At 38.7% G+C, this 24,320-nt stretch overlaps 1 protein-coding gene across 4 annotated transcripts in view; it reads left to right on the forward strand.

Annotated features, from left to right (window-relative positions):
• Positions 1 to 23,933, forward strand: part of rnf213a (ring finger protein 213a) — a 33,893-nt gene extending 9,960 nt beyond the window's left edge. For all 4 annotated transcript variants that reach the window (XM_015057405.1, XM_015057408.1, XM_015057407.1 and 1 more), the window contains 47 exons: positions 756 to 915; positions 1,008 to 1,225; positions 1,354 to 1,491; positions 2,343 to 2,507; positions 2,884 to 4,162; positions 4,262 to 4,443; positions 4,538 to 4,693; positions 4,769 to 8,362; positions 8,446 to 8,570; positions 9,465 to 9,581; positions 9,662 to 9,786; positions 9,865 to 9,987; positions 10,097 to 10,152; positions 10,510 to 10,663; positions 11,562 to 11,697; positions 11,767 to 11,958; positions 12,053 to 12,183; positions 12,273 to 12,430; positions 12,520 to 12,726; positions 12,830 to 13,017; positions 13,110 to 13,230; positions 13,353 to 13,453; positions 14,097 to 14,279; positions 14,376 to 14,542; positions 14,642 to 14,744; positions 15,757 to 15,871; positions 15,977 to 16,184; positions 16,271 to 16,467; positions 16,553 to 16,675; positions 16,775 to 16,885; positions 17,675 to 17,917; positions 17,998 to 18,073; positions 18,170 to 18,204; positions 18,315 to 18,415; positions 18,513 to 18,669; positions 19,160 to 19,334; positions 19,660 to 19,754; positions 19,859 to 20,110; positions 20,357 to 20,489; positions 20,792 to 20,875; positions 20,951 to 21,131; positions 21,272 to 21,473; positions 21,585 to 21,662; positions 22,104 to 22,301; positions 22,521 to 22,610; positions 22,716 to 22,894; positions 23,212 to 23,933. In XM_015057405.1, coding sequence (XP_014912891.1) covers positions 756 to 915; positions 1,008 to 1,225; positions 1,354 to 1,491; positions 2,343 to 2,507; positions 2,884 to 4,162; positions 4,262 to 4,443; positions 4,538 to 4,693; positions 4,769 to 8,362; positions 8,446 to 8,570; positions 9,465 to 9,581; positions 9,662 to 9,786; positions 9,865 to 9,987; positions 10,097 to 10,152; positions 10,510 to 10,663; positions 11,562 to 11,697; positions 11,767 to 11,958; positions 12,053 to 12,183; positions 12,273 to 12,430; positions 12,520 to 12,726; positions 12,830 to 13,017; positions 13,110 to 13,230; positions 13,353 to 13,453; positions 14,097 to 14,279; positions 14,376 to 14,542; positions 14,642 to 14,744; positions 15,757 to 15,871; positions 15,977 to 16,184; positions 16,271 to 16,467; positions 16,553 to 16,675; positions 16,775 to 16,885; positions 17,675 to 17,917; positions 17,998 to 18,073; positions 18,170 to 18,204; positions 18,315 to 18,415; positions 18,513 to 18,669; positions 19,160 to 19,334; positions 19,660 to 19,754; positions 19,859 to 20,110; positions 20,357 to 20,489; positions 20,792 to 20,875; positions 20,951 to 21,131; positions 21,272 to 21,473; positions 21,585 to 21,662; positions 22,104 to 22,301; positions 22,521 to 22,610; positions 22,716 to 22,894; positions 23,212 to 23,368 — 11,469 coding nt within the window. In that variant the 3' untranslated portion in view covers positions 23,369 to 23,933. The remainder of the gene's footprint in view (positions 1 to 755; positions 916 to 1,007; positions 1,226 to 1,353; positions 1,492 to 2,342; positions 2,508 to 2,883; positions 4,163 to 4,261; positions 4,444 to 4,537; positions 4,694 to 4,768; positions 8,363 to 8,445; positions 8,571 to 9,464; positions 9,582 to 9,661; positions 9,787 to 9,864; positions 9,988 to 10,096; positions 10,153 to 10,509; positions 10,664 to 11,561; positions 11,698 to 11,766; positions 11,959 to 12,052; positions 12,184 to 12,272; positions 12,431 to 12,519; positions 12,727 to 12,829; positions 13,018 to 13,109; positions 13,231 to 13,352; positions 13,454 to 14,096; positions 14,280 to 14,375; positions 14,543 to 14,641; positions 14,745 to 15,756; positions 15,872 to 15,976; positions 16,185 to 16,270; positions 16,468 to 16,552; positions 16,676 to 16,774; positions 16,886 to 17,674; positions 17,918 to 17,997; positions 18,074 to 18,169; positions 18,205 to 18,314; positions 18,416 to 18,512; positions 18,670 to 19,159; positions 19,335 to 19,659; positions 19,755 to 19,858; positions 20,111 to 20,356; positions 20,490 to 20,791; positions 20,876 to 20,950; positions 21,132 to 21,271; positions 21,474 to 21,584; positions 21,663 to 22,103; positions 22,302 to 22,520; positions 22,611 to 22,715; positions 22,895 to 23,211) is intronic.
• The last annotated feature ends 387 nt before the right edge of the window (positions 23,934 to 24,320 follow it).

Raw genomic sequence — 24,320 nt, forward strand, 5'->3', positions numbered from 1 at the left:
CATGTTTAAATATGTTAATGTATGTGAATAATCGGTGTCATGAATCATCTCATAATCAGTCAAAAAAAAAACTATTGAGAGTTTGTCTGAAGGATTTCACCTATTGAATCACTTTAATCACACTTAAAGAAAAATGATTTGAAAGAGGGTGAAAGAAGAGACAAATTCAAAGTTTTCAAACATCTATTACATGTTATTTTCCCTATTACCATGACGGGTCCGTGTCACCAACACCAGAAAATAACTTGATATTGTAGGGCAAGAAAGTTTCTGCTTTATATGTCAAATGGAAGTGATAGTGAGCTTCTGCTCCAACAGTAGTTCTGCTTTTCTCAGAAACTTTATGGACCATGATTAGTTTTAGTTCTGTGTGTTGACTGGGCAGTTCCTCACTTTTGAACAATCGATTAGTTGGGAACCCAGAAATAAAATTGCTAAAGAAAGTCATTAAATTGTTGCAGGCAGAGGAAAAAAAAAAAATATATATTTTTTTTTTTTTTTTTACATATTGATAAGCATTCAGACAAACCTAAAATGAAATCACTTCGGGGTCATAACATTCAGTGACATCTAGAATGTTAAATATTCAAGATGTCTTGAGTATAAGAGGTTGATTATACTAAATATTAGTGTAAGATTTACTATAATCAAGGACATTTAGTTAAAGGTATGTGAAAAGTCAGATGGGGTGTGTTTATGAATATTACACATTCATAGAATGTATTCTTAATAACTCAATTCCCATTTCTCTTCAGATTCGTGAAGACTTTAAGAGAGAACCGCTAAATAGGATTGACAACGACTTGATGCAGGCAAAGATGGTGCTGGTTGACATCACAGAGTCTCGCAGGTTGTGTTTACAAGAACTAGAACTCAGACGACACTTTGTAAGATGGGTAAAGGATGCCCTAGAGGGTGTGTATACTTCTGTTTTCATGTAATACATTTTTTGTAAGTGGTATGTTGGGAAAACTATTTGAAAATGTCCATTTAAATTGTAATTTTAGATATCAATGAGTTGAAGGTGTTTGTCGACTTGGCTTCCATCTCTGCTGGAGAGAATGACATGGATGTGGATCGTGTTGCTTGTTTCCATGACGCCGTCCTTGGTTACTCTTCTGTGCTTTATGAGCTTAAGCCAGACTCTGGTTTCCGTGCCTTCAAAGATGTGCTCAACAAGCTCTGGAGGGCTTTGGAGAATGACAACAACTTGCCAAAAAAACTGGTGAGAGGAGACATTATAAAAAATAAGACTTTAATTAAGATTATTTCCAAGTATTCATATGAATGTTAATATTTGGGGAATAGGATATTTTATGATATCTTTTTTTGTTCTTTTTTTTTATATTTTAGCGTGACAGTGCACGTCACTTGGAGTGGTTAAAAACTGTGAAGGACAGTCATGGGTCAGTGGAGCTATCCTCTCTCTCGTTGGCCTCAGCCATTAACAACAAAGGCATCTACCTAATCAGTGCACGGGATGTGAAAAAGGTAAAAACACTTCCGTAAGATAGATTGGTCTGTTTGTTTATGCACTAAAGACGTCATCTTTTAAGAAAATACTGTTGAAACCCGATATTTACTTACACCAAATAAAAATACACATGCACATTTCTCACTGTCTGAAGTTAAACTTGATCAAACCTCTCTTGTTTTATGTCAGTTAGAATGACCAAAATTATTTCTATTTCCTAAATACCAGAAAACTTAGTGAGAGCACCAACCTGCTTCATGAGCAGTATGGATGGATGGTTGGACATTTTCATCATGTCTATGCTTGCATATAATTGTTTGAACAGATGTTTGCAGCACCTTCAAGCATCAGTATATTGTTCCCACTGATAAACTACACTGGTGCTGCTCCACAGTGCTTCTCCTGATATCTTGGCTAATTTTTTTGGAGTTTCCCCATTGTGTCAAAGAAGAAAGCAGCATATTTCATGTGTATCCTTAAAATACATGCAGAGGTGTGCCTCCAGTTTAACTCAAGTGTGTCAGTTATCCTATCAAAGTTTGTGGGAGGAAGCCCAAAAGGTTTTACCTATGTCAGACAGTTTAAAAGACTATCATTCCTGATACTGGCCAAATATATGTAAACTGTTGAATTTGAGGAAAATTATACAAATATCTCTATAAATATTCTTGCTAAGTTTTTGGCATTTAGGAAATAGAAATAATTTGAGTAATTTTAACTGACATAAAACAGGAGAGGTTTGGTCAGGTTTAACCCAAGATGGTGAGAATAAATGTGTATGTGTCTTTTTATTTGGCATATATAAATATCTGGTTCAACCTGCAAAATCATGGATACAAGCTTATGTTTGTTTGTTTTTTTTATCTAGTTGAGTCTTGAAACAGCCCTGAAGTTGCAGATTCCAGAGGAGCATGATGAAGGTCGGCAGATGCGTTGCTACTCTCTTGAAGACCTGAGGGAGCTACAAAACAAACTCATGCTCATGTCTGGAAAAGGGGACCAAGGGCAGAGTGAAGTTGAACGTTTTGTAGAGGTAAAATTAAATAATTAGAAAGACCATTTAGTCACGTTTCTATAAGCATTATTTCATTTTAAATTGATTCAACTCATGACAACAAGTTTGAAATGTTATCAAAATTACAAATGGATTATTTTTGGGGTTGAGAAGCTTGATCTTTTCACAGTTTATTTGTCTCATACCGTCACGACAAGGTGATAGTTTTAAGAAATATGCAAAAAACATATTTTTCATAAAAGTTACATACTGCAGCTTTATTGGCTAGTGCTGTATACTATATGTTAAGCAATATTGATTATTCATTTAATCGGGGATTGTATAGAAAATCCTAAATGTTTTTAAAACTCATTCATTGGGGTATTTTCTGCCTCGCACTCTTTCTGTGTTACAGGTTTTTGCCAGTGTTCAAAGACTGACAGAGGCCTTCATTGCTCTTTATACCGCTGGAAATCCTCTGTTCAGACACTGGGAAGTGCAGATTAATTGCTCTTTAAGTTATGCTGAACCCAGCATTTTGATGGACTTTAATTTGGGCAGGGCTCTTAGTGTCATTGTGGAGGGCAGCCCAGAGGAGCAGCTTCCTGAGCTCTGCCGAAAAATGGAGAAATGTCTGGAATATTGGATGAACTTTGTACACAAACAGAGATCCCAACAGTATTTCTTAAACTACTACACTGCCGAGCAGATTGTCTATCTCTGTGGCAAGCTGACACAACAAAATGTAAACAAGGTTGAGGACCAGGTCCTTATGATGCTGTCCTTTATCAAGCCAAATTGCACATCCACAGATCTGAGGCATGTGTGGCATGAGCTCCAGTATGAAATCATTACTAAACCCCAGGATCAAAATGAGGACATTGAGTTTCAGACTTTTGTTGTGGTGTCAACAAGTGACCCGGAAGAATTTACAAGTGAACTGGATCCTTTGCAAAGTCTTGTGGAAAAAGCAAAGGGTCTGCAGGCATTTGATCACATATGGAATGCCTACATGAAAGACATGAAGAATTTTCTGCCAGACATTCTTGATATAAGAACTCTTGGCCTACTGTTGGAACTACTGGCCAACAAAGATGATGAAGATGAAGAAGACGACAGTGACGAAGACATTTCTGATGACAACAGTGGAAAGTTCATAAACAGGCAACTGCCCAGAGGTTTGGTCAATGGAAAGCCAAATCTCATTGTTTGTCCACACGATGATGCCTTGGCATCCTGCATCTCAATTTACATGAGCAGCAAAGACGAAGCTCTTCCAACCTATGATGAAGTCCTACTGTGCAACCCCTCAACCCCATATGAAGAAGTGGAGCTGTTCCTCAGACGCTGCCTTGGCAATGGCTACAGGGGACAAAAGATATACTCTTTGGTATATGGAGATCTCCTGAGTTACGATGTGAGCTCTAAAGTTGAGAACTTTTTCCAGCAGATGAAAATGCAGAGCAGGAAAGACTACAGGCTTGTTATTATTTGTAGCTCAGAGAGAGAACATGCCTATCTTCCATCTGCCTTCAGCCAGTACAGGTTGCACATGATTCCCCAAGAGCCTTTAGCAAGGATCCAGCAGTACCTGCAACAACACTACACTGTCCCAGTCGACCAGTGCAGCGCTGCAGCAGCTTTCAAAGATAGACTGTGCGTTGGTGTTGTTTCATCTCAAAGGGCTGGTGTTGGTGAGTATATGAAAGATTTCTACTTGATGTCTTACACTAATAGAACATTAAAAAATCTAATTGTTTATAGCTCTGAATGTATTTTTTTTTAAATTGCAGGTAAATCTTTGTACATCAGGAGGATGTATGAAAAACTTAAACACTCTACTAAAAAGCAGTCAATGTTGAAATGTATTTGCTTGATTGAACCTAAAGTTGATGAGACTGTCATCCTTCAGTCTTTACTTGACACTCCCAAAAGGAAAGAACTCATTATCTTCCATTTTGATGTCACATCATCGGTAAATATTACGTTATTTAATATTGAGTCATTGAAATAATTACTTTTACAGATTGTATCTTATTGTACAATGTGTCTGTTTTGCTCCTGAAAAGGTCCAGAAAGGACTTCCAGAATTCCTATTCAAATTGTTGATCCTGCGCTATTTGATGGACTCTGAGGGGAAAATGTGGCGGTGCAATGACAAGCAGATGTATGTCATTGAGATTTTAGAGCCCACTGTCAAGTCAACAGGAAATGCCACTCGAGAGGTAAGACTTTTTCAGTATTTTTCAGTCTTTGTATAAATTTGTCTATCTTACCTGTCTTCTTCTTACTTCTTTTAGGCACCAATGGCAAGAAACACTTTTCTGGACATGTTTCCTAAAATTTTCTGCCGACCACCCAAAGAGGTCCTTATGCTTGAGATGAGAAAGCAGGAGAATCCTACTATTGTGAGCAGTGTGGACCCACTGATGGATGATAAAGAGTTCAGGAGCGAGGCCTTTCAGCGGCCATACCAGTACCTGACACGGTTCCACAACAAAATCGATCTAGATGTTTTCACATATCAGGGTGTTGAGGGGTCACATGTAGAATGTCTTCAAATGCTTCTCATGTACTGTGGGGTAATGGACCCCTCCTGGGCTGAACTTAGAAATTTCACTTGGTTTCTTAACCTTCAACTAAGAGACTGTGAGACATCAGTCTTTTGTGATGCCACTTTCACTGGAGACACACTAACCGGATTCAAAACCTTTGTGGTGGATTTCATGATTCTGATGGCAAAGGACTTTGCCACTCCATCACTCAGCATCTCTGACCAGAGTCCTGGCAGGTTACAAGTTAATCTGGTTGGTGTCCGAGATGAAGACCTGGCTCCTTTTCTCATCAGAAAAAGATGGGAAACAGAGCCACATCCTTACATCTTCTTCAATGATGACCACGTCTCCATAACCTTTATTGGCTTTCATCTTCAACCCAATGATCAGAACTTTGTTGATGCCATTGAACCCACCTCTGGAAGGGTGATCAGAAGGAATGTCATGACCAGAGCATTGTATGAAGGCTTACAGCTCCAACGAGTTCCTTTCAACATAGACTTTGATGCCCTTCCAAGATGGGAGAAAATAGAGCGAATCTGCAATGTTCTTGGTATCCAGTGGCCTCTTGACCCTGATGAAACATATGAACTTACCACAGACAACATTTTGAAGATGCTAGCAATCCACATGCGGTTCAGATGTGGCATACCTGTCATCATAATGGGAGAAACGGGCTGTGGAAAAACCCGGCTAATAAAATTCCTTTGTGAATTGCGAAGGAGTGGAGTTGCAGCTGAGAACATGAAACTGGTCAAGGTGCATGGAGGGACAACTTCAGAGATGATCTATGGTAAAGTCAGAGAAGCAGAAGACATTGCTTCGATCAACAAGCAAGACTATGGATTTGACTCTGTCCTCTTCTTTGATGAGGCCAATACTACAGAGGCCATCAGCAGTATCAAGGAGGTCCTCTGTGACAAGACTGTGAAGGGAGAATCCTTAACACCAAACTCAGGATTGCAGATTATTGCTGCATGTAATCCCTACAGAAAGCACACAGATGACATGATTCAAAGATTGGAATCTGCTGGCCTTGGGTACCGAGTTCGAGCTGAAGAGACTGATGAAAAACTGGGGTCTATACCTTTGCGCCAGCTGGTGTATAGAGTTCAAGCATTGCCACCAAGCATGATTCCTCTGGTATGGGACTTTGGACAGTTAAATGATCACACAGAAAAAATATACATCCAGCAGATTGTGCAAAGAGTCACTACAAGCAAGTCAATCGATCAAACCTACATCAAATGCATCACAGATGTTCTTTCAGCCTCACAGAAGTACATGAGAACCAGGAAGGATGAATGCAGCTTTGTCAGCTTAAGAGATGTAGAACGCTGCATGCAAGCTTTTGTTTGGTTCCATGACCACCATGAGATGTTCTTTTCAGAGCTTCAAAAATTTCAGTGTACTCAAAATGATGAAGAAAATGAACCTGAGGTTCAAGATCCTGTTCTCTGGTCCCTTGTCATGGCCATAGGAGTGTGTTACCATGCCTGTCTTGAAAATAAGGACAAATACAGACAAAAAATCAGTACCAAATTACCGTCATCATACACCCCAATGAGAGTGATGCATGAAATTTCACTCATGCAAGATTTACTCTTGAGTGGTGTGCCAATGGGAGATACAATTGCAAGAAACAGTGCCCTCAAAGAAAATGTCTTCATGATGGTTCTCTGCATTGAGTTAAGAATCCCCCTATTCTTAGTTGGAAAACCTGGAAGCTCAAAGTCCCTTTCCAAAACTTTAGTTGCAGATGCCATGCAAGGACAAGCTGCTCATTCTGAACTCTACAAGATGCTCAAACAGATCCATTTGGTGTCCTTCCAGTGTAGTCCTCATTCAACTCCTGAAGGTATCATCACCACGTTCAAGCAATGTGGGCGTTTTCAGGAAGGAAAAAATCTCAATGAATACATTTCAGTTGTGGTTCTTGATGAAATTGGGCTGGCAGAGGACTCTCCAAAGATGCCACTAAAAACACTTCACCCGTTGCTGGAAGAGGGATGCATTGATGATGAACCACTACCGCACAAAAAAGTTGGATTCATTGGTATTTCCAACTGGGCGTTGGACCCCGCAAAGATGAACAGAGGCATTTTTGTCTCCCGTGGTGACCCTGATGAGAAAGAACTCATTGAGAGTGCTAAAGGCATATGCTCATCTGATGTAATGGTTTTGGAGAGAGTCAGGGATTTCTTTCAACCATTTGCAAGATCCTATTTGAAGATTTGCCGGAAACAAGGGAAAGGTTTTTTTGGCCTACGTGACTACTACAGCTTGGTAAAGATGATCTTTGCTGTGGCCAAGACCTCTCAACGAAAACCTGCAGCAGAGGAGATTGTCAAGGTTGTTTTGAGAAATTTCAGTGGCAGGGATGATGTTGATGTAGTTTCTGTCTTTACCCAAAGACTTAAAATTTCTCCAAATTTGGAGAACATCAACACCATTGAGTTTGTGAAAGAAAACATTCAAGCAGTTGGACAAGATGAAGAGTGTCGGTACCTTCTTGTGCTAACAAAAAACTATGCAGCCCTACAGATCCTACAGCAAACATTCTTTTCTGAAAGTGGTCAACCAGAAATTATCTTTGGATCCAGCTTTCCAAAAGACCAAGAGTACACTCAAATCTGTCGCAACATCAACAGAGTGAAGATCTGCATGGAGACGGGCCAAACAGTTGTGCTGCTAAACTTGCAGAATCTCTATGAAAGTCTCTATGATGCTCTCAATCAGTACTACGTATGCTTGGGAGGACAGAAATATGTCGATCTTGGATTGGGAACCCATCGTGTAAAATGCAGAGTGCACAAAGACTTCCGGCTAATTGTCATTGAGGAAAGAGAAGTGGTCTACAAACAATTCCCAATACCTCTAATCAACAGGCTGGAGAAACACTACCTTGATATCCACACTGTCCTTAAAGCTGAGCAGAAAAAGATGGTTGAAGAACTAGAGAGATGGGCAAAGCTATTTGTATCTCTTACTGGTCAGCATGCTGGAGCAGCTGATATGTACAAGTACACACTCCCTGATGTTTTCATTGGCTACCACTCAGATACCTGCGCTTCTGTGATTCTCCAAGTGATAGAGGAGCGGAAGAACAATTCGGAAACGTCAGATTCTCAGAGAGGACTGCTTGATCAGGCCAAGCTCATACTTCTCAAATGTGCTACACCAGACTCTGTGGTGCGATTGGACTGCACAGGCCTGCCAAAAGTGGAAAGTCAACATTTGGCTAAGGTGTACTTTGAGGAACAAAGTAATAGCTGTTTAGCTGACTACATCCATGCTCACACAAGACAGGAAACCAAGATCAACACATTCTTCACAGAGGTAATGCTTACTGGCCTTTTATTTTCACATGAATCATTTACTTTTTTCAGATTACAGGATCTAATGTCAATGTCAAACTTTAGGTGACCACATTCTCCAGACTTTTGACTGCATTTGACATGGAACCTCTGGAGAAAATGTTTTATAGTGTTGAGCTTCTCTCACTTCAACAGTTTGACACAGAGCACTCCTTCCTAAAGAAAATAAGGTTTGTTTCTAAATGTACTGATACAGTTATTATAGAACATAATTACAAGTACTTAAAATTAATGCTACTTTTCCAAATACCAACATTGTTAAAAGATATTTTAAGACACTTTTACAAGACATGAAACATCAATGATCTAAAATTAATCTTTCATATTCATTGGCAGTTGGTTGAGTGAAGCGCCTATTTAAGAGTTTGATTTTTAGTTTAAGCTGAAGTTTACAAAGTTAAGGTTTAAAAAATTAACCCCTAGAACTTCAAAATTGTGAGTCGAAACGTCATCCAATATGTCCCCCTCGCAGTAGTTGTTGAAAAGAAATTGCATGCACTTTATTTGTATGTATTAAATCAGTCAGAGAAAGCATGTGACTATGAAGAAATCGATTATTATTAGTTTGTATTGCCAACAGCAGTTTGCATGGTCACTTTGAAGAATTTGAATTAATGAGTTACAACATTTAATTTCCCATTGGGATCAATAAAGTATTTTTGAATTTTAACATATTAATCAAATCAATTGGATCTTGCTTAAATTAAGCATTTCATAAATAGCCACCAGCACTTTCTGCAGGTTCATAATTACTTTTATTTACCTTGAAGAATTAATACCACAAGTTTTTGAGTAGCATATGTAAAGTAGCCCAAATGACTGTTATGTGTATATGTAGAAGCAAAGTTTTGTTCTTCATTTGAGTAAAATATATCTGTGTTCATTTAATGATGTTAAAGATATTAGCTATTATTGCCAAAAATGTTGCACTATTTCTTTACACAATAATTCATTAAAATGTAATGTTAAAGAAATATAATGTTAAAGAAAATTGTACTCATATTTATAAGGAATATTCTTAAATTGAAAGATGAAATTCTTTTTCTTTTTTTTTTTTATTGAAGGAACTTCCTCACAGCTGAAAATGGAGGAAGTGTGACTGGACCCTGTAACCGAATCCTCATTATTCAGTGTGATTTTGATGAACCCTGTAAGAGCAGCAACCTGATAGCATCTGCAAAGTAAGTCCCACTATTCATTTTCTATAAGGATTTCACCACTGTATCCCGTTACCATATTGAGTGTTGTGGTCCATTTTCAGGTATTCATCACTAAATGAGATCAACAAAGTTACACAGGAGAGCAAAGGATGTAGGGTGTTTGTCTACTTTATCACAAGGTTGCCAAGGATGGAAGGAGGGACTTCTTACATTGGTTTTCACGGAGGTAAACATGCTACCATTTGGAAATATTTCGTTTTTTTATCTGAATAGGAAATAATCCAAGACACTGTGCTTTTTATAGGACCCTGGAGATCAGTTCATATAGATGACCTCAGAAGGTCAAAGGACATTGTTTCAGATATCAAGACCTTGCAAAACATGAAAATCAGTCAAATGTTTGAAACAAAAACAAGTCGGCCTGAAGGTAAAAGAAAAATGCTAAATATAGTGCACATTATATTACATATGTATTGCATGTATATTTATTGCACTGTATAAATATGTATATATATTTGTGTGTTACGTGATTACAGCTATGGAGACTGATGACATGTACACAGAGAGTGTGCAAGAAGAGTTGGAAGAAAGCGTAAGTATAGACGATATATTTCACATTTTTAGTTTCATTGGATAAACTAATGTCTTATCCAATGAACAAGAATATTATTTAAATGTTTTTTGTTCAGTAAATTAATTCACTAAGTGAAACAGATTAATTATACAAAGACTGATGTTTTCAAGTGTTTTGTTATGTTGTGATGACTTTCAGGTTAGGCCATTATATAAAGATTCTTAATGTAGAAATAGGTTGCTAAATGTTCAGTACCTGCTCAAAGGTTTAATCTGCAAACAAGCTTATTGAATATGGCTGTAATACATTTTTTTTTACACTATGTTCATTGTAAGTGCATATTTTTATTTTAATTTGTCTTTTTTCTTCATGAAGGACTTGGATAATGTTGTAGATACCACATCATTGCTCCGGAGCTGTGTGCAGACTGCTGTTGGCATGCTGAGGGACCAAGTGACAAGTGGCTTCCGCAGCACTCGACGGGTTGAGATCCTTTTAACTCTCCTGAGTGACACTGATGAACTAAGGGGTACGACAGAAAACATGTTTTCCTTTCATTTTCACAGTTTAGATAATTTTGCAAAAAATGTTGCTTCATACATTTGCTATGATATGTAATGAAATGCCAGTGAAAATTTCAGAATAACCATAGTTTTCTCTGGCTTTTTTGGGTCACAGAGCAACGCAGCTCTGCTCATTCTCCATCTTGTCTCCATCAGTTCATGGATGGGGAGCAGGAAATGGTCTAAATACAGTACACACTGAGTACACCTGCACAAATACATACCTACTCACCTTGTTCTTAGAAATAACATCCACTGAACAAACTGGAGGTAATAACTCCCCATTGACTGACCGTTCTTAAAAGCAACAAAAACATATTTTCAGAGTACAACTGACAAATGGGTTACATCTGCCACTTGGGCACCTTGGAGCTCTTGGAGGAGAAAGGCTGTCCTATTTTATGCGTTGAACCAGTCAGTTTTAAGGATGTCTGTTGGTTCTGTGAAAAATTATGAAAACCAAGACATTCTAATCAAACAATGAAATAACCCCTGGATGCCCAGGACTGAACTGCTGCTAGCACTTAGCATTGGTCAACAATTCATAACAGAATGAGAGCATCGCGCAACACAAATATATAATCACCCTGACAAAACACTTGGTACTAAACAGTAAAACTTAATTTAATGTAGCTTTGAGGCAAATAATTTGCCTTGAGGAATTTTAATAATCGAGGTAATTGAATCGTGACCTAATGTAAATGACATTATTCTGACAGTAACAATCAGTTTGCAGCTGTAGGTAGGAATAAAAGTTTTTTGGTTTCCTAAATTATTGCAGTGACATCATTTGCATTTTTATTTTATAATTATCATGTATATGTTCCCTACAGATTCAGTACTTGTCATTTTGTGTGTCTGCAGATGAATTTCTTCAAACCGTGAAGAAGCGTCTTCACTCACTGCTACTGATTCATGATGGGAACACGTTCATGAAGAGCAACTGGGTCCTAAAAGAGGCTTCAAACATTGATGCCTTGCAGGAAGGAGGCACTTTCAGGTAACTACTAATAGGATGCAAAGCAGTGTCTTTGAAAGCTTTTCTTGACTTCTTTTGCCATTATTTCAGACACACCTTATGGAAACGTGTTCAAGCTGTGGTGGTCCCCATTTTGGCACATCTAGTGTCAGTGATTGACCGGGACCAAAACATGGATCTCTTGCTTGACAAAAACTGCTCTGAGGCAGTGAAGAGATTGTGGTTGGATATCTTTGGCGATGAAAAGCTGGTGGAAATCTCACACCTAGCAATGGACTCCAGGTCAGTGGAAGTCGCGTGTTTTTTTTTTTTTTATTATTATTATATAATCTACTTGAACATTCTGTTTACCTTTGCATATTTATATCTTTCTCAGCTCTGAGACAAGAACAATCCTTGTGCAGAACTACATTCCTCAAGATAGAAACATAGGCTGCATCATGCCCTTCAGCTGGAGAATTAAGGACTATTTGGAGGAACTTTGCGTTCATGTCCTTCAGAATGAAGGTATAAGCATTTAATAGATCTTTAAGTTGATCTGTCACAGATGCAGATATACAGACTTTGCCATTTTTGTATCAATTTTGATTTTACAGGACACAATCAATTGAAACTGATTGAGATCTTTTGGAATACGCCACTTGGGCGCTACATTGAGAAAGCTGATTCAGAGACTCAGATGGAGTTTTACCATCGCTACCTTCAAGACTTTATCTCCATGTCGATGAATGTCACTTCTTCAGAAGACCTGAAGGTTGTCTTGATTTTACTTAATGCCATAAAATGTCACATTGTCAGAGAAGTTGTACATGTTGTATTAAACCACATGATCTGCTGTTTTAGCTCCTCTGTGGTGCCTTGAATAGCTGCGTCAGTGAACTACGACTGCAGCTGAACGACACAGAGAAAATGACAGCTCTTCCATGGGTTCATGCTGCTTATCACAAGTTCAAAAACCGGCTTCAGAACCTCTCCAGAATGATGTGCACGGAACCCCAGGTGACCAAAGACCTTCTGGGAAACCCACATGCAGGAGACAGCGTTGAACTTGTAAGCCTCAACTTACCCCTCTTAATTTTTAAAGTATATTTTTTGAGTAAGTCTTCAGGCTTTTGACTTTCAAATCTTGAAACACATGTTCCTTGTCTCCAAGGTCCTCGACGTTTATGCTGCTTTTGCTTGTTTGGAGCACCTGGAGCCCAGAGTGCTGGCCACCGATGCTCAAAGACAAGCTTGGCTCAGGCAGGTGAAGAAACTTCAAGTTCCCATTGAACTGATCTGTTCAGAAGACAGTGTGAGACATTATGGAGAGAGGAGCAAGATGATAGTCCTCAGAGTCCAGTAAGTCAAGAGAAAACCTTAATCAGGGAACAAAGTTCATTACTTAATAACACAGACTGAGGAATTCAATTGTTGTTGGTCTTTGCATGTAGATCTGGATGGAATCGCATATTTTCTCTCTCTTTGTTCGTGGAGCACATGCTGATGGAGATTGAACAGCTGGACACGAAGCTCACACCTTTAGTGTTGGAGCATATGCGAGGGCTTGGCAAGGTTTCTACGTGTTTTTTAATTTTCGTTTTTCGAGATGAGCCTGTTAGCATGAAACTGACTTTGTGCTTACTTGTCATTTTCCCAGTGAAACTTAAATCTCTTAATTTTTCTTTCCCATTAAGATTCTTGAAAAAAATTCTGACGTTAAAACTCAGCAGATTTTCGAGGCAGTGATTGGTTTGCTGAAAAACTGCAAAGATGGAGCCGTGGAACGCATTTTCAGGTGAAAAATCGACGTTGCAATATATATTTGCCATAGCTAGTCAGAATTATGTGTAGTGCATTTAATGTTATCCAGGTAAAAATTTACCCTAAAATAGATGACAATTATCTCCTTTGAATTACACTTGAGGCTGCATATTATTAGGAAAACATAACATTGTGATTCTGTTGTTGAACATTGCTATGATGAGGTTAATTGCAAATAATCTTCTTTGCTCTCTGTTCACTTTCCTAATTCACTATATCAGATGTGGTAATGAAATATATTTGAAACTCAGTCAAAGCCTATCCAAACTAGGGTGTAAATATTACTCTTGGCACAAGCCAAATAGTTTATCTGTTTCTACCTTTGTCTGTAATAATGTGTGAGAGTAGTGAAATATTCTTAAATTAATTTATTGCTTAGTACCTTAATTTATTCTGTTTGGTTGCTTTTACAATAGGCTTTTTGTTAATACAAAAAAAAAAAAAAACTGACCAACTGCATTTAAAACATACTTTTTTGTCTTGGTCTAAAAGGGTATTAAATGTTAAGACATAGAGTGTGTTATTTACTTGATCCATAACGCAATTTTTCCTACTGAAAATTGGTGTTTCTTGAATGAAACAGCTCTTGTAGTAATGTTTGTATTTTCTGTCTCCAGGTTCGGTCATATGGTCTGTCCAGTTTGCATGGGAGACCCTCAAGACCCACTCTACCTACAATGTAATCACATCTACTGTGTAGCTTGCATCAAACAGTGGCTGGTCCCCGGTCAGATGTACTGCCCACTTTGCATGCAGCCAGTTGAGGAAAACTTCCCATTGGTTCCTTCAGATGAGATGAGGTGAGTAATTTTTTTATTATTTTTTTTAATGCATATTTGTTTCCTGGAGTTGTCTGACGTGAGCTGTAATGTCACCGTTTGTCTTGCTTTGTTTAGGGTTCGTGTTGGTCAGCATGCTCAGTTCAGGAAGCGCTGCAACGCTTTCTTCATAGACCTGGTGTCTACTGTGTGCTTCAAGGACAACTCTCCACCATCATCAGCCGTCATCTTTCATTTATTGAATTTTCTCATGGTGGAGGCCAGCCCGGTTCCCTTACTCAGAGGTACTGTGATACAGCCTTATCACCCTGATCGATATTTTTTGTCAGATGTGTGTGTAAAATCCAATAAACATCTTTTTTTTCTTTTTTTTTTTTTTTCAGCCAATCGACAAATGCTGACAAAGGTACTTTCTCCATTTGATGACTCTGCTGATAAAAATCCTGTTGTTCGCTCGGTGGTGCTCAAACTTCTGATGAAGTACAGGTGAGGTGTTATGGTTGCATGTTATTCTAGCTGCATTGTGTTTGTATGCTTCTTATATTCAGAGTCCCGCAGAAAAATTAAAAAAAATCAAAAGCATAATATCTTTCGGTACATCTAGAACGTTCCAGTTTTCATTCTAATACTTTTATTAAGTGGGGGGGAAGGTAATGCAATATTATGTTTTTGTTTTTTTTTCCCTGATGTGTTATTTATTAGCGCATCTGCTTTAAATGCTTTCAATTATTTATTTATTTATTTATTTTTTTTATATTTCAAAATTCAATGCAAATCCTAATGGGCCAACAAACTCATCTGACTTAAACCCCATTAAGAATCTTTTTGATATTATTAATAGAAACAGGGAAGTTTGAATGTAGATGGTGTCTAAAGGTTGTTGAGGAGAACTTCTGACCCCAAGATGCATTTCTCTAAAAGTCAACTCTGGAGATCGAATTTTAAATCTTTTCCACTGCCCCCAAATGATGCATGGTGGGAAGTGAAATTCTTGTTTAGTCATGTTTCATCACACTTCCAGTTCTATTAACCTTTGTTGTTGTTGTTGTTGTTGCTGCTCTTATTGTGGACATGGGCAAGTTTTAGCTAACCAAAATTTAGTTGAGTACACACTGGCTTTATTTGAATGGCACTTTCTCTTTTCTTCCCATTTTGAAGAATGGCTAAAAAAGGTCTTCGTGTCATTTCATTCATGCCCCAAAGAAGCGGAAAATCAATCTAGGACTATTAGCTAGAACATCTAAAAACTAATCAAGTTCAAAAAGGAAAGTATGAATTTAATGGAGTCTTCAGTTAGTTTTTTTTTATTATTATTATTATTTCTTTAGTGATTGAAAAAATTATGTCAGCAAACAATTATTTATTTTTTTCCATTTTTTTAGTTTCTTTTTTTGTCCAATGGTTTTAGCTGTTTTTGCACATCTGTACTGAAAAGCAGATACAGGTGGAGGCTGCTCTATGTGGCGACATCTCTCAACATAGATTTTTTTTTTTTCAGCTTTGATGAAGTGAAAGAATATCTGCAGCAGCATCTGGTGGCTGTTGAACAGAGCAACATGTTGGATGAGACGGACAAAATTGAACTCTACTGCATGTACATCAACTGTCTGGAGGTGAGTTTGGCTGTGAAAGCTCCATCCAGATTGTAGAATGGTACAATATTTTGCAATTATTATTTTTTTTTTTTAACCATTTCATTCCCTCTCTTTTCTCTAAAGGATTCCATGTTTGAAAGGCTCCAGTTCAGGTCTGCTGCAGATCAGAAGGCATATTTTCAGAATGAAAGTGCCTTTCTGACTGAGTATCTGCAAACACACGGTCAGCATCCTGAAAAACCGTCTGTGGAGTATCTGCAGCAGTTGGCCAGAGTGCGAATGGACCTGGACAGGACTGCCAGTCTGATTGTGGAAAATATGAGAGAAACAGGTCTGTAATGCTGGTGTTATGGTGCAGAAGAATGTCTCTTCTCTTTTACTTTAGGAGTGTTTCAAATGTTCTCTTCCTGTTTCCAGGCTCACCTGAAGGTGATCATAATGGATCCGCAGCCTTTCTGGACAGCGTGGTGAACCTGTGCAGGCGGAGTGGGAACGACTGGTATCGTGTCTATTTGATCCGCAAGATTTGCAGCCAATATGGAGTGGAGTTTGTCCAGAAACGTCTTAGGCGGGGACAGATGAGTTGGCTCTTCCCTGAAGAAGTTCAGCTCCAGGTTCAGTGTGATTTTTGTTTTTGATGATAGTTGCTCAGTTATGTACGCCTATCAACTGTTGTGATTTATTTTTCCCTACACCCAGGACGAGGAGACCCCCCCAGTAGATCACTATCTTGTCTGCGGAAACGATTACAAGACAATCAGAGAAGCAGTTGCAAAGACAGTTATGGAAGGCAAAGTAGAAGGACTGGATGAGGCCTGCGAGGTAATGTTATTACTTACTGTTAATTTGTTTTTAATCCAGGACTTTGCTTCTGTATGTATGTTTTAATGAGTATCTTTATGTTATTTTAATGTATTACAGGGTTGCAGATGTGCGCCACAACTGAAAGCAGTTTACCTTCTGTTAGCACTGTACAGAGAAATCACCACTCTCTATGGACACGCTAATGAGGGCTTCCACCCCAAGCCGCAGGTACATTCTTAAATCTAAATCCCTAAATTAGCCAAAGAGCAGCATTCGCTGAAAAAAAAAAATATATATATCATCCATACACACTGCCTGCATTCACATCCGTTCACGTGAATACAGGCACATAAAGTATATGTGATAGACAAACACAAAGTGGTGTAAAAATATCAAGTGGAGGGAAAACTATGCAATACTTCACTTTTTTATTGTTGTTTTTTTACAAATAAAAATTTGAAACGTCTTAAGCTCCTACAAGTCAATACTTTACAGAATCATGCTGTTAAAGCTCCAAGTCTTTTGTGGCATCTGTTTAGGGTTATGGACATTCTTCTTTCACAATAGCTCAAGATCAGTCTCATTTAATGGAGAATGTATGCATTGTTCAGTAATGATGGTTTCCAATAAACCAAACAGAGCTCTTACTTTATACTGAAATATAGTACAATTAGTTGCACTGTATGTTATTTCTGGATGATATTTCTGAGAATCCGCATAGAGGCCACTGAAACTGAACACCTACGTCATTTTTTTAGATTTTAAAACATGTACCGTCTGTTTTTGAGTTAACAATTACCCACTAGTTTTTGTTGTGTCACATAAAACTCCAATGAAATTAATTCAAGTTCAGATGTTTTTAATTGTGGCTCTTCATATTATCATCTCGGTCAGATCTTAATTATAAAATTCTTAAAAAAAAAAAAAATAATATGAAGATTTTATTGACTTTTTTTTTTCTTGTGTGTGTGTATTTAGAACTGATGTTGCATATTTTCTGTATAATTGTACCAACAGCAACTTGAAGCACTTTCAGCTTACATCCAGGCATCCAAAGTCCTTGCCAGCCCAGAGGTGAAGGCCTTCGCTCAAGCTCTGGTGACCAACAAAATGGGGCCTCTTTCTGCCCGCCCCGGTACCTCCGGGGCCCAAAGTGTGGCAGTGGAATTAACTGTTCACTTAGCTGCTGTACTGCTCTGTGGAAACCAGGGGATCATAGCTCCCCTTCAGCAGCTGGCACTGACGCCTGTCAACATGCAGGTTTGTGTTACAGCTTTTTTTCAGTCACAGCAAATATAACTTTGAAATTGATGTGCAACTTTTTAAAATTTGTTTTACAGGCAGCGTTTTTGCCCTCTATGCCGGAAGATATCGTAGCAGCGGCTCAACAAGCTCTGGGCCCACTGCAGTGGTACCGTAAGTAAAGAACAACGATTTTATAGACTCACTCGAGAAATTTCAGATCAAACTCCCATACCATTAAAAGTTGAACCGTTTCGTCTGGTCGCACAGGTTGTCCAAATGGTCATCCCTGCACCATTGGGGAGGTATGCTACATTCAATCAAATTAGTAAAAATATTGTAAAAACTCTCATTTTTCTAGATCTTTATCTTTTATATTGTGAAATGTTTTTTTTTGCAACTTGTGCTTTTCTAGTGTGGCCAGCCAATGCAAACCAGTCTTTGCGTAGACTGTGGTGCTGTAATTGGAGGAAACAACCATGCGCCTGTGCAGGGTTTTCAGGTTCTTGCAATGCAGTAAGTGCTTTCCAAAATCCAGGGGAAAATGTGCGAAGAGAAAGTTGATCACATTTGCTCAAGGATTTTCTTTTTTTTTCTTAACGTCCTCTGACAGAGGTGACCGCACCCAGACAGGCCACATCCTCGGTGATCCAAGTCGCCGGGACAATCCAGATATGCTGGACACAAAGAACATGTCTCCTGTTCCCTTTAACGTTGTCCGAATGCTCACTCACATGGCAATGCTGCTCGGGGCCTGTAATCACACACAGGTAACAAACCCATTTTATTTTGCGCTTTTTGGGAACATGACATACTTTACAGAGTTTAAGAGCAAAAAAAAAGGAGGGAAAAGAGCAGCAGAAAATATTAAACTATGCAAATAAAATAATAATTTTGAGGTAACTAAAACAAAATCTGATAAAAATAGGGGCAATGATGTTGCAATAATGAACGAGGAAATGTTTATTGACCTCATCATTATAATTTTAAACATTAAAAATATGCATTTAACAAATACATAAACATGAAATTATATTCCTTTTATGATGTGTAATGAAATAGAGGTAACTCATAGAACCGAATTAAATTGACAGCGTAAAATAACCTAAACAAAATTAAAATATGAATAAAAATAAAACAAAAGGACTGAAGTTGAATTAAATACTAGGCTAGAACTATTTAGCTGTGTGATCGCAGTATTCCTGTCAGATTTTCTTTTTTCTTTTCTCATCATTAATAGTTTCCTTTTTGTGTTTTTAGTTAATCTCTGCAATCATTAAGCCTCAAGTTCCAGACCCTGCTGCATTCCTTCTTAATCACCTGAGAAAAGATGTGGAACATCTGATCAAATCACTGGGAAAGGGGACAGATGACACAATCACGACAGTTCACCTGGTAATCAGCAGCTTGCTGGGACCCCACCAGCAACAGAAATGTAAGTTACGATCTTGGTGACCCTTTACACCAAATAATATTCTATATTCTATAATATGGGAACTTTAAATAAAGTTATTTGGCATTGAATCTTTATTTTTTTTTTCTTTGCCTCTTACCTATTAAACTCCATGGCTGTGCATCTCAGGTTTTTTTTTTTTTTCCCCATACCTTTGTTTGAGAAACAGCGATCTCTAGTGGCCAAGAAGAAAAAAAAACACATTTAGGAAAATAAAGAATTTATGATGAGGCCTGTATCATTGTAATTTTTTTCAGCTTTGACTTACTGATGAATCTAGTTTAAATTATTTGGGCTTGTTTTCCAGGGCCAGTTCCTTATGACAATCGGCTTTCGAATAAAGAGGCCAGAAATGGATGGGAGTTGGAAATGAGCAATGCTGTCATCGCACCTCAGCTAAAGGTAGGACATATATATCGTATTGGAATCAGGAGATGGTTCTGTCATCCATGTTCATGAGGGAACTAAGTAAAACATATCGCCATCCGTCACCTTCTCTTCTCCAGCACTTGGACAGACACCTAAAAGAAGTGAACGCCTTCATCCGGGCAGACTCTCGGATCTCTGCCAACCCGATCATGAAGCTGGTGTATGGTGACCCTCGTCTCTTTTTGGCGTCTCTGCCGGCGAACTCTCTGCTCCACTGTTCCGCCGTGTGGAGCTGCAGGGAGAAAGTGTGTGTGCTGAGCCTCACTCACATCCTGGAGCAGAACGATGGCAAAGACACTGTGCCTGTGCTTTGGAGATTTCTCCACAAGGTGAGAAAACAGCAGCAAAAAGTTGCGAGCTTCAAGAGCAGCTTCTCTGCTGGGAGGTTACTTTGAACACCTTAAAGACTTTTTGGTTCACATGGTAAAAAATCTGTCGGAAAAAAAGAAAATTGTTGTAGCGGCAGTTTTGCTGTACTAAAATTTATATTAGTACAATTTTCTAAAACCGTCTGCCTTAGATTTTACACATTTTTAACAAGTGTCTTTGAATTTTACAACAATTTGTTTTCGTAGGAAGCAGAGCTCCGACTGGTGAAGTACCTCCCTGACATCCTCACACTGCAGAAGAATCTGGTGAAGAAGTTTCAGAACATCACTGAGCTGACCTACGAGACAATCAATGAGTTTCTTCACAGTCAGAAAGCCGGTACTTGGACCGTCCAGACACATCGATTTCAGCTTTTTCAGCCACGTCACTCGCATTATGCAGTGCATCACTGAACTACATGTTGGCTTTTCGTTTAAACCTCATGGTCAGATACTTGGCAGAATGCGTTTTGTATTCTTGTTTGCCAGGAAATGGGTACATTTATCCTAAAATAGGACAATGATATAGTATCCTTGAAAAGGGGGGAGTGGGGTGGGAGTGTAAATATGCTGTGGTCAGTCGGCATAGTTTAGAGCGGCTCCATGTGTCTTAAAACATGTCTGGCTTCTTTCTGGTCACAGTTTCACTTAAAGCCTGGTATGAGAAATACATCAAAATCTTCCTAACAACCTGGAACCAGCTGAGAGTGTCTCTGGCAACCAATGGTAAACAAAAACAACAACAGTAAACCTGCTCTAGTGACGGAGTGTTAGTCTAATTTGCGTGAAAATGTCCTTCAGGTGAGATTAAGATCCCAAATGAGTTCTGCCAGAAGGACCTGGACCTGAACAGTGACTTGAAGGTGCTGTTGCCTCAGCGACAGGGCGCAGGCCTGTGCTCCACGGCTCTTATCAGCTACCTGATTGCTCTGCACAATGACCTCATCTACTGCGTGGACAAGCATACTGGAGAAGAGACCAGGTGAGGGCGCTCTTGCCACATTTTTCCTCATCTTCATGTTTGGACATATTCTGCAAATAGATCCTGTGTGGTTTTTTTTTAGATAATCACGGTGGCACGCAGCTAACACACTGCATTATTTCCATGTATGAATTTCACAGCTACAAAGTGAGCCCTGCAGATCTCACTGATCTGCATGTGATCCGTTACGAGCTGGAGCGGGACTTGATGCCCCTGATTCTGTCCAACACTCAGTACAGCATCGAGAAGGGCCAAGAGACCCTTCATGAATATGACTTGTTCAAGATCCAGCAGCAGATCATTTCGCGCTTTCTGCTGGGAAAACCTCGAATCACTCTCGACGTGAGCACATGCAAAAAGCAGCTACAGCAACTTTTTTTTTTTTTGAAGTTTGACAAAACTTTTTATTTTTTTATTTTTTTTAACCTTCATATGAACGTCTTCTTATTACAGGGTATTCCTACACTGGTCAACAGACACGATCGTGACTACCAGATAATCCTCAGAGATGTTAAGTCCAAAGTTGTGCAAGTAAGTTATTCATACTCCTTGTTTTTAACTGCATTTATACCCCTTATCCTGATTCGCCTCAATAAAATCCAGTCTAACCAAACCATCTACATTTCTGAGCAGGCATCAGAAATTTATTTTAGAACATTAATAAAACAAACGGCATTGTGATGACCAACAGCACAACCATGGAGATCAGGGATAAAGTCGTGAAAAGGTTTAAAGATAATAATTGATATTGATAATTATGTACTACTTAGTGTTGGTGGATCATGTAAAATCCCAATGAAATACTTTGAGTATGTTGGCTTTGTAACGCAATTTAGCTGTGAAAAAGTTCTAATGTTGTCAGTTCTTGTGCCAGGTTCTGATTGTTGTTCATGCAATATACATTACATACTTTATAAGTATTGCTACACAAGCTCACATGAGTATCTGGGATGTCTTTGATTATGCCATCAGGAGCCCCTGCAGACCCTCACCCTCTTCTCCGTCGCTGGGGAGCTGCACTCCTACAGCGAGGTGTGCGAGGCCTTGTCCACGCTGGAAGTGGCGCTCGGCTTCCTCGCCATGACGGGGGGGGAGCCCCACATGCAGCTCTCCCGCTACCTAGAGGAGGTGCTGCAGATGGGAAACCAGGTGGCTCAGCATATCGTCAAGGTCAGCCTATCTGAGACGGCGGTCGCGCTATCTTCTACATGTTCACTCCCTCTTCCGCAGTCTAGACTGTTTGGTTACATTCTACGCCCACAAAGCACACAAACTTGCCTCTTGTTGCAACTTTTTTGTTAACCAGCCTGAAAGATATATTTCATTTTAGTGAACATAGTCTTGTGCATGAGGTGTTTATCAGGGAATGGTCTCCATTTTTCCTTGCAGGTTTTCAGCATGTGTTGCCTAAAGCATTGTGTTGCTCTGTGGCAGCTGTTGGCTTCACTTAAATCGGAAAACATGCTGCGGCTGAAGAGGGTAAGACTTCACTTTCCCCTCTCCTGCCAGTGCCGGTGGTGGCAATCTCTAGCTTATGCTAGGAGAACATCTAAATGCTGTGTTGCTGATTCTCGTGTTTTTCAGGACCCATTTGTGGGAGTCCCAGAAAAGTACAAGAAGCCTCTGGGAGAGGAAGAGCACAGGCTGCTCACCGCCTTCTTCTCCAGGAACAGTGCCGACACTTTCCTGTTAGAAATGCACGAGTTCTTAGTTCTGGTTCTTAAAAAGTCCAATGATCCTGATACCTACAGGCCTGATTGGGGGTAATATAAATTTTCTTTATGTACTAAATATATATATATTTTATATATATATTTTTTTTAATCCTTGCTGATGTAAACACTGTATGAATTTGGAAACTAAAAGTTTTTTACCAGATCACATGGAGAATGCAGAACTTCAAATTTTTATTTATTTTATTTTGCTTAATATTGCTGACTTATTTGGTCCACTTTTCCAAAAAGAAAAAGAAAAGTGTTTTGATTTATCACTAAGCCTGTTGCTGTACATGCCTTGTGCTGTATTTCTACGATTGCTCTTCCCAATCCTTTTTTGAAATTGTTCTTTTTCTCTTTTCAAGCTTGAAAGAATCTTTGGTGTCTTACATGGAACAAAAAGACATGGACATACCTCCAGATGTGGAGGAGCACTTCCCAGAAGAAGTCTTCCTGTCCCACTATGTTGAGGCCTGGAAGTTCATCATCGCTTTTAAGCAGGAGCGTGGTCAGAGACAATGAAGACATCAGGAACAAAAGTGCTATTTTTGCTGCCTTTGTGCTTAAATTGAATTGCTGTTGTTAAATGACAATATGGTTATGTCATGTTTTTTGCACATAAATCGAAAAAGATGTGCCTTTTTAGGAGAGCATAGAGCCACCAAATAAGGGTGTCATTTACCCTTATGAAGATCTAAACTTTTGTATGCTTTTTGTTTTGTATTTCTCTCAATAAGGTTGGGAATAGATTTTTGCAGTTTAAATTTCCTTAATTGCACTTTTACTTCTTTACTCACAATAAGAATAATTGAAGAAGAAAACAAAACTCAGGTACAAAATGTATGGAGATGTAAGCTGAACACATCTCAAACCCTTAAAAGTGATGAATAATGTATTTTGCCTACTTATAGTTAATTTACCACTATTCAGTTTTCTAATTCTATTTCACGTTTTATCCATTTTGAACTCTGCTGTGCAACATTCCATTTTTTTTTTTTTTTTCAAAATTTGCCGTTTCTTAGTGCTTTGATTCCTAATTGCATTGGTGTTATAATAATGTGACATAAAAGGCACCTTATGATCATAACATATTGTGGCCTGAAGTTTATTTTCTTGTTCTGATGGTGTCAGGTTCTATGTTCAATGTTGTGTGTGTGTGTGTGTGTGTGTGTGTGTGTGTCCTCATTTTCAGGGGAAAAAAAGAAAAATAAATAAATAAAAGCAGACATGATACCTGCTTTTAAAAACAAAGAGCAGTGTTCATTCTGTTACCTGAACCAAATAAATCCATGTGGATGCAGTGAATAAAATGGAGCTTCTTTTGCAAGAAGCTTAAGATGCTGATTAATGTGACCTTATGTTTTCTGTCTTGGAGTAACCTACGTGGATCCCATTTTGACATGAGGATAAAGTATCTCCCCGAGATCTAAGTGAAAACGTGTTCTGTTTAACAGAAATATTTTTTTTCCTACCA

Source organism: Poecilia latipinna, unplaced genomic scaffold (assembly GCF_001443285.1).
Source record: "Poecilia latipinna isolate Pla-1442-1.1 unplaced genomic scaffold, P_latipinna-1.0 Scaffold1460, whole genome shotgun sequence".
Lineage (NCBI taxonomy): Eukaryota > Metazoa > Chordata > Actinopteri > Cyprinodontiformes > Poeciliidae > Poecilia > Poecilia latipinna.